The 9,067-nt window shown below is 59.9% G+C and overlaps 1 protein-coding gene across 2 annotated transcripts; it reads right to left on the reverse strand.

Annotated features, from left to right (window-relative positions):
* Window positions 1-480: 480 nt before the first annotated feature.
* On the reverse strand, window positions 481-9,008 carry ZSWIM9 (zinc finger SWIM-type containing 9). 2 transcript variants are annotated; one of them, XM_056135837.1, is made up of 4 exons: window positions 8,886-9,008; window positions 7,482-7,766; window positions 4,140-4,452; window positions 481-2,901 (listed from the first exon to the last, which is right to left on the reverse strand). In XM_056135837.1, exons 2-4 carry the CDS (start codon window positions 7,754-7,756, stop codon window positions 745-747), a joined length of 2,745 nt encoding a protein of 914 aa, XP_055991812.1. In that variant the 5' UTR covers window positions 7,757-7,766; window positions 8,886-9,008; the 3' UTR covers window positions 481-744. The 2 variants fall into 2 exon arrangements, with proteins under 2 accessions (XP_055991812.1, XP_055991813.1); XM_056135838.1 differs by having other exon boundaries at window positions 8,882-8,980.
* Window positions 9,009-9,067: the final 59 nt, after the last annotated feature.

Consider the following 9,067-nt stretch of genomic DNA (forward strand, 5'->3'; position numbering starts at 1 on the left):
GCCACTAGAGGGTGAAATTGGGGAGAGGCACACTTGCCCCTTTTCTACTTGGTCAGGTCAAGGGAACTGCTGGCCTGGGCTGCTGGTGAGTTCTCATTGTCCACTCTCCAGCCCCACATGGCCAAAGGGAGGAGGAACACGAGCTGTTTCAACCTGGAAAACCAAGAACTCGGCACACAGACCAAAATAGCGCGCTTTTATTCCAATCTCCAAGAGCAAGGATCAGGTGGTTGCCGGCCCCGCTGGGAGTGTCCAGCTGGCCTGGGTGGCTAGAGCGGGGGAGGGAGCTCTCTGTCAAGGAATGAGGCACAGGGGATCCAAAGCTTCAAGCCTCGGAGAAAAACCCCAAACTTCTCTCTCCATTTCCTCCCCACCATGGCTCTGGGTTGTGCACCCCTTAGCTTGCTGTGGCCATCCTCACCATGTCCCTCTGTTCCCATCCCTTTGCGCTTTTCTCCCCTCCCTCTCCCTCTTTGGGTCTTTCTTGCTCCCAAACCTTCCCGGCGTGGCCACATCCAGCCCGTGTACTCTCAGCAGCTGTGGCTTCTGCCCAACCCTGTCTCCACCGCTCATGACATGTGTGAGCGGCTCCCCCCACCGAGGTGCCCCCCCCAAAGGCGAGCAGCTAAGCTGAAGGGCTGGGGGGTCTGGGTGGAGGGTGCTGCCGGGGCCCCAGTCCTGTTATCTTTGGGATCAGAGACTCCCCTCCTGGAGGAGGGTGGCAGGTTGGCAGGTCCCGGGGGTTCAGGGCTCTGGGACTTGCCCCCAGCAGTCCCTGAGCAGGTCCATGTGGAACAAGGCAGCACCTGTCAGTAGGCGCGCAGCGAAGACATGTCGGCAGGGGAGGCGGCGGGCCGCGTGGATGGAGCAGCTGCAGCGAGTCAGCGCGCGGTCCAGGACGAAGTCTGAGGTGCCGTCCTGCAGGGCAAAGCCGGCTCCGGTCCAGCGGAAGCCCCTCGTGCCATGGCGCCGAGCGAAGGCCAACTCCTCGGCCACCAGCTCTGCCAGCTCTTGTCCGCAGGCTGCCCTGAACTTGGCCAGCGGCTCCCAGTCAGGACCCTGCTCCTCTGGGGGCCCTGGCAGGTGCTGGTATCCCTGGGGGTTCTCCCTCTCACCTGTGTCCTGTGGGTGCAGCCCTGTGGCTACGTGGATCCCGCCAGTGACTGCCCACTCCTGCTCTCCTTCAAACACGCTCCCCACCAGGGCACTGCACCCCACTCCGGGATCTGCCTCGGGCCCTCCTCTGCTCCCGGGGTCTCCAGGTTGGGCTCCCCGGGTGTCCCCATTCTCCAGGCTGGTCCCCCGCGCGTCCCCCAGCTGTACCAGCACCACCTCCTCCGGGTCTCTCCTGGGGAACCCCAACTTCACTCCTCTCTCTTCTCCAGTCTCTGCCCCTACCTGTCTCTCCTCTCTCCAGCGGGGGGCCCGCAGATCTCCGTTCTCCGGCACCAGTTCCGGGCTCGGGGCCAGGGGGCGCCCTAGCCAGAGTCCGGTCTCCAGGCCTCCACCCTGCCCAGCCTCTAGCTGCAGCGCCGGCCAGTCTCGGGCACTCGGTCCGCTGGCCCTTTCCTCGAGCGTCGCTGGGAGGCCGGTCCAGGAGATCCCCCCAACACCCCCGGGCCTCTGGCCGTCGGCTACAGCTCCTTTCCGCTCTGTGGCCTCCAAGCCCCGCGTCCTGAGTTCCTCCGAGGGCGCGTTCCTCACCGCAAACCTCTCGGCCACCCTCAGTGCCTGCGCCTCCAGCTGGGGTCCGCCCCTCCACACCGCCCAGTCCCCGCTCCACTCGTTCTCTCCCTCCCACGGGGGCCCCCTCCAGTCTCTGATCTCGGGAGCTGATGAGGTTAAGATCTCCTGCTGGCCGGCAATCCAGGGGCGCCCTTGCAGCGCCCGTGCCTTCGGGGATTCTACTGCACCCGCTCTGCAATCTCGGAGGGGCCAGCCCCTCTCGTGGTCACTTTCTAGCCGAGCTCCTGTCCGCTCTCGGCTTTCCAGGCCTCTGGCCCACTCCTTCTCCAATGGGGGCCCTCGCCAAAGACTTCCTTCTTTGGGGACCTCACCCCAGGCCACTGCTTCCAAGCTCTTGGCGCTATCCTGGTCCAGCTGGGCGCCTCTCCCGGGCCCACCCTCCGACCAAGGAGCCGTCCCCTCGGGGCTGTCGGGCACCACCTCACCATCCGCATCGGTCCACTGCATGGCCACCAGGTCGCGGAGGCACTGCGCCACACCCCGCGATGGACTCAGGCGGCGCAGCAGGCGCCTGCGGTGACTGCGCACGAGGGCGCACGCATCCAGATCTCGGGCCGCCTCGAAGGCACGGAAACGAACCCACATGTCCCGGCGCGGTGCCCAGTTACGCTCGAAGTAGTCGACAAAGGCGGCGGGGCCGTGAGCGCGCAGCTCGCTCAGGGCCTCGGCGTAGGCGGCTGGTGATGCCGCGCCGGCCAGACGACACAGGCGCGGCCACAGCCCAGGGTCCTCGCGGCCCGCGCCGCCCAGTTCCTGCGCCTTGCTGAACAGCGTCTCCAGACCCTGCGCGCGGCAGATCTGTACACGCGCGCCGGGCAGCAGCTGGCGCACGGCGGGCAGCTGCGCGGCCACCTCGGGCCCTGCCGTCAGGCAGCGCACGCGGCCCTTGACATCGGGCGCGCTCTGCAGCAGGGAGGCCAGTGCGAAGCGCAGCAGGCTAGGCGTGCCCGGGCGTGCCACGCAGCAGGCTGCCTGGCGCGCACGGCCTGCACTGTCCACACACAGCACGGCCAGCAGGTCCAGCGCACCTTGCAGCCCTGGCATCCGGTCCACCAGCAGCATGCGTGGGAAGCGCCGCAGCAGTGCCCGGGTGCGTGACGTCAGGAAGAACACCGTCTCCACAACCGCCTGGTCCTCCACGAACACCAGCTTCACCTGCAGGCCGGTAAGGAAGGGGAGGCAGGGCGTCAGAGTTCCATGCTTTCGGCGTCCACCTGCCCACCCATTCAATTCACTGATCTATCCACCCATCCATCCAACCAATCCACCCACTCACCACCCTTCCAATCAATCCATCCATTCAACCCATCTATCAGTCTATTCATCTATCCAACCAATCTACCCACCCACCCACTCATCCATCTACCGACCCACCTACCCATCCATCCACTCACCCATGCACCCACCTACCCATCCATCCACCTACTCATGCACCCACCTACCCATTCATCCACCCACCTACCCACCCATGCACTCACCTTCCCATTCATCCATTCACCCATCCACTGAACTCATACATCCATTCCACACTGTGTGTGTGGTGGGCGGGGGGGGGGGGGGGGGGGGGGTCAGGGGAGGGTTAACCCAGCTATGCTCATGCTTACTCATGGCAGGGGTCAGATGACCAAACCCTGGTGGGCCAAGGGCAAGACCAGTTACTTACTTTCTGACTGGATAGCTCAGTGCTCAGATCTGGGGTGCTGGCAGTAACCAGGATTCTGCTGGGAGGTGGGGTGCTGGCAGTGCCAGGAATTGAATTTAGAGTCTTGTGGCCCCTCCTTTTAGCTATCTCTCTGCCTTTTAATTTTTGTTTTGTTTTCTAGCAACTGCCTTCACTTTATGTTGGCTTCTAAGGCCCTAATGACCCCTGATTTTTGGGTCATATCCAGCGGTGCTCAGGGTTTACTCCTGGCTCTGCATTCAGGAATCACTTCTATGCTCAGGGGACCATATGGGATGCCCAGGATCAAACCCAGGTGGGCCACATGCAAAGCAAATGCCCTCCCGCCATACTATTGCTCGGGCTGTTACATGACCTTGGGATGCGGCGTCTCCCTCTACAATTTCCAGAGATTCCAATAGGGGGTCCCTGCAAGGCGGCCAACAGCCATAAAAGCTGCTGCTGAAATGCCAATTCGCGGCAACTTTGTACTCAGGTCCTCAGTGCTTAGGGGCCACCCACACCGGGCGCGTCTCCAAATCAGAGCTGGGCCGCCAAAGGTGCTACTGCACTACAGCGCCGCTAGGGGGCGCGAGCCTCGCCGGCGGTTGCACATCACACATCACAGTCTGCACGGGCCGAGAGTGTGCAGGGAAGCATCAAGGAACGCATGAATAAATGAATGAATGAATGGCCCGGGGAGTCCCTCGCCGCGCCTCTCCCCAGACCCCACCTTGGCCTCTGGGTCGGTGCGGAAGAGCCCTTCGAGCACGTGCAGCGCATCGAGGACGCCGTGATCGCGGCCCTTGCAGGAGGACAGCAGACGGCGCACATCGGCTGGGGCCACAAATTGTTTGGAGATCCGGTTGGTGGTGCGCACAGGCAGGCAGGCGTTGGCCAGCAAGTGGCCCGGCCGGAAGTAGTAGGCAAACTCCAGCGGGCAGGCGGGGTGCGAGTGAGTCAGCTGGCACTCGGTCACCACCAGGCGGTCCCGAAGCGGGCTCAGCTTGACAATGATGAAAGCCGGGCAGCCGGCCTGGGAGGGCCTGTGGGGACAGGACCACAGCAGGTTACACGGCCCTCCTCTGCATGCCCTCTTGCTTTTACTGCTTGCCTTCGTTTTAAAATTTGGTGGAGTGGGGTACTGGGTTGTGTGTATGGAACTCAAACGCATGCAAAGCGCATGTTCCTGACTTCTGCCCAGCCCTCTTTCTCTTCCAATTGTTGAAGGGGTGGGAAATAGCACAGCGCCATAGGGACCCCTGAGCCCCACCCTGAGCACAGAGCCAGGAGCAAGCCCTGAGCACTGCCAATTGCAGCTCCCAAAGACCCCTGATTGTTATTTAAATTAGTTTTTTCCCCAGCAGAGGCAAGAATGCTGGCAGTATAGACGCTGGTGGCCTCAGTTTCCCCCTAGATGAGAGGGAAGCCACACCCCTAATACATTTCTCCTAGATTTGTGCTGAGCATGAAGGGCTGATAGGTGGAAAGCTCTAGAAAACACAGTCCGGAAGCAGACCCTTCCCCTGGTCTGCTCTGGTTCTTATACACTCCCACCCTAAGTGAATGTTGGCCTAGGCTGGCCCCTGTTTTCAAAGTCTCCTGGGCTCAGCAATGTTCTGATTCTGAATAAAATTCAGAATATTACAGTTCAGCAAAAAACACATCACAGGTGTAGACTGTCCCTGAGCCTTGCTTTGCAACTGACCCAGGCTTGATCCCCAGCACCATACATGGTTCCCCAAGCCCTACCAAGGAGTGATTCATGAGCATAGCTGGATGTGGCCCAATGCCTCAGCCCCTTAACCCCCCTGCCCAAAAGAAGGTGTTTAAACACATTAGCCATCAAGGGAAAAACAACAGAAGGAAGTGTTGCCGGAAATACCCCAATGCTTGGGGAATAGTCTCCAAAGAAAATATTCACCTACAATTAGCATAAGTAAACTGTTCCTATACTCATCTCCCTGAACAGCAGGGCTCACAAACTGGTGAGGAACCAGTAAGGCACAAATGAGGCCCATCCAAGTGGTTTCTCTTTCTAATAAGTTCCATAATACACAGTCACCTCTGTTGTTGAGATGGAGCATTTAACCTAACATCGCTCACCCCTGGGGACGCTATGGTGGGGGGTGAGGTGGTGGCATCCTCCTGGCACTCGGATCTGCTTCTCTCTTGCTTGTGGGGTCCAGTATTGCTTTGGGAAAATTCATCACTGCATACTCAAGCATGAATTTTTCTGAAGAAGCACTAGGCTTTTAACAAGGTCACGGAGACACACATATGCAAGTTAATGGGTGTGGCTGCGTTCCAATAAAACTTTATTTACAAAAGTGGACTACAGGTTAGATTTGGCTCCAGGGTCTAATTTGCCAAGCTTTGTTGGAAAATTAAAAAGCAACCAAGCAAGCAAGCAAACAAACAAACAACATGCAGCAACATGGGATCATTAGAGCCAGGGCCCTAGAAGCCAACACAAAGTGAAGGCAGTTGCTAGAAAACAAAACAAAAATAAAAGGCAGAGAGAGAGCTGAAAGGAGGGAGCACAAGGCTCTAAACTCAATCCCTGGCAATGCCAGCACCCCCCTCCCAGTACCAGCCTAATCCTGGTTACTGCCAGCACCCCAGGAGTAAACCCTTACTATCCAGGGCCTGGCAGGTAGTTAAGAACCCCTGGATCCCAGGCACTAAATGCCAAATATAGCACACTCGTAGACATACAAATAAAACCTTTTAAAATGTTCCTCTTCCAGGAAGCCCTCCAGAACCACCCTGGGAGCTCTCAGGAGGCGAGAACATGACTTTTTGTTTTAGGCCACACCCAGTGATCCTCAGGCTTACTCCCGGCTCTGTGCTCAGGGATTACTCCTGGCGAGGCTTGAGGGACCATTTGGAATGCCAGGAATTGAATCGTGGTGAGCCTTGTGCAAGACAAGTGCCCTACCTACTGAGCACTATGGGTCTACCCCCACCCCCTGATATACTTTCCCTTTCTTGTGGTTTGCTTTTGCTCTTTGTCTCCTCCATGAGCCTCTGAGAAGCCCCAAGACTGGCTGTCGGTTCAAACACTCAGGACAGCTCTTAGCAGTGGCTCCGAGCAGGTTGCTTGGAATCATGTTTTGTTAAAGGCGATGCCAGCCCTGAGCTCAAGTCCATCCACGTTAGATGTGGACCTCCTGTCAGACATGGGTCCCTCACTGTAATCTTATTCGACAACCCCACTCTGAGGTTCCCCAGCCAGGGACCACAGCCCTGTCCACGCAGGGACCATGCTCTGGCCCCCACTTGTAGCATTACAGTAGAAGGGAATGCTTGGTTAGCTTGTTAATCCAAGTATAAACAAGCCAGTCTGAAAGTTCCAGAAGGACAGGGAATATATCACCAAACCTCTCCTCTTCACTCAGGAAAAGCCTGTCCCCACTGTACATACTGAATGGATTGTTTTTGTCCTTAGATCACACCCAGTAATGCTTAGAAATCATGGGACCTTATATGTCAGGTATTGAACCCAGGTTGGCTGTGTGCAAGGCCATGCACCCTACTGGCTGTACTATCTCTCAGCCACTGGATTTCTTCTTTATCCCAGGTTATATCTTTCCTTCCTTTATAATTTTTACTTGATTTTGCTTTGGGGGCCACACCTGGCAATGCTCAGGTTACTCCTGGCTCTGTAATCAGGAATTATTCCTGGCGGTGCAGTCCTGGTGGTGCAGGAGGGGCCATTTGGGATGCTGAAGACAGAATCCCGGGTCAGCTGTGTGCAAGGCAAGAGCCCTCCCCACTGGACTATGGCTACGGCCCCTGGATTTCTTCTTTATCCCGGGCTATTTCTGCAGCTCAGCTTGTGTGCGTGCAGAACCTAATTTCCCCCTGCTTCTCCGCCTTAAGTCTCCGGGATTCTCGGTCTTTCAAGTCTCCCAGTATCAGCCTGTCTCCGCCCTCTCGGTCTCTTTGGAACCTAAAAGCCCAGGTCGGGGTATCTCCCTCCTGGTCTCTGCGTGGGGGAGCTCTCGGGCCCCACCTTGGCGTCCCTCCCCCACCTTCCCCACGCCCCCAACACCTGGTCGGGCTCACGCACCCTACTGCTGGCCGGCTGGGCGCGCGCACGTCCTTGCACACGAGCCGCACGTAGCTGTACTTGAGCACGTCGATGAGCGTGTAGAGCGGTGGCGCGCTGGCCCAGCGGCAGCGAGCCAGGTGCATGGAGCTCTTGACGAAGAAGAGCGCCAGGCGCTGCTGGCACCAGGCGTCGAAGAAGCGGCTGAACTCGGCCCACGAGAAGAAGGCCCGCTCCCGAAGCTCCTGCTCCTCCTGCCCCGCCACCGTGCAGGCCGGGGGCTCCGGCGGCTCCATCCTGGGGCGCCTGGGAGGGAGAGGGAAGGGGGCTTGTCCATAGCTGACGTGTCCCCCGACCCCCCCAAGTCACAGCTCTGCCCCTGTCTCTCGGCTGCTGGGCACCGCTCTCCTGCGAGGATCCCGCGGGACACACTGTAGGAACCACATCTTGGGGCTCTTCTCAGCTCCTGGTTATTCGCTGGAGCTCACCATCCTGACCTCTCATTCCAATTCTGCTCCCCGCCAATGCCAGGTAAGCCCTGGGGTGGTGGGGACACCGCCCTCCCCCCCCCCATATACTCCAAATATGGCCCTAACTTTCGGGATGTAGCTCAAGCCGTGGAACACATGCGGGCACGTGCCAAACTCTGGGTTGGATCCCTGGCGCCCCAAGGTCTCCCCAGCCCCATGGGGTGTGGCTCCCCAGTATTACCCTTAACTCAGCCGTGAACTCGAGCTCGGATGTGTGTTCCCTACTCCCAGCCCGGCCCTCCTCCCCGTCCCGCTGCCTCCTTCATGGGCTTCAGCTCGTACCAGCCAGGAGAGCCCCCTCCTCAAAAGGTTTCACTTCCTGACATCTCCGGCCTGGAACCCATCAGGAATGCCCTGTCCCCCACCACAGCCTTCGCCACCTGTGGCTAACTTCCCCCCCCAGATGTGTCTGCAGCCTACAGCGGCTGCCCTGCCCCCAGGTGCGACCCCAGCCATGCTGCGGCCCCTGCTTCCCAGAGGCGCCCCAGTACCCGGGGCTGCTCTTCTCGCCCCGCGCCAACCCTTTGCCTACAGGTGTGCATCCTAGTGGCCAGTTTTCACAAGTATCACCAAATAATCTAACAACCCCTCCTGCCGGCCTGTACCCCCAGGTGCCGCGGCAGCCTCTTCCTAGCTAGTCACCATCGTCCCCAGATGTGCGTACTCGGCCTCGTCATGCCCCCCTGGTTCTCGAATGGGCCTCGCTACCCCACCGGCACCCCCACGTCCTGCTACGCCTTCCCGGCCTCGTGCAGCCCCTCCCAGCCCCCTCCCAGATCCCCAACCCCTCTCGGCCCCGCCCGCCGCAGCCCCTCCCATCGCCGCCGTCCCAGCCAGCTGTTGCCTCTCCCCTCCCCCAGATGTGCACCCTTCCCGCCCCTCCCCACTCACCTACCCGCCCCGGAGCGGCGTCCACCTCCCACAATGCCCCGCGCCGCGGCCCGACCCGGCCCTTGCTCCCGGGATGCCCCGCGCGGCCTCCCGCCTCTCTTCCCGCCGTGCCTCGCGCCGCAGCCGCTTCCCCCGCCCCGCCCCCCGAGGCCGCCGCCGCGGCCGCTCCGGCCCAGCGAAGGAGAG

This window comes from Sorex fumeus, unplaced genomic scaffold (assembly GCF_029834395.1).
Source record: "Sorex fumeus unplaced genomic scaffold, SorFum_2.1 ptg000122l, whole genome shotgun sequence".
NCBI classification, from domain to species: domain Eukaryota; kingdom Metazoa; phylum Chordata; class Mammalia; order Eulipotyphla; family Soricidae; genus Sorex; species Sorex fumeus.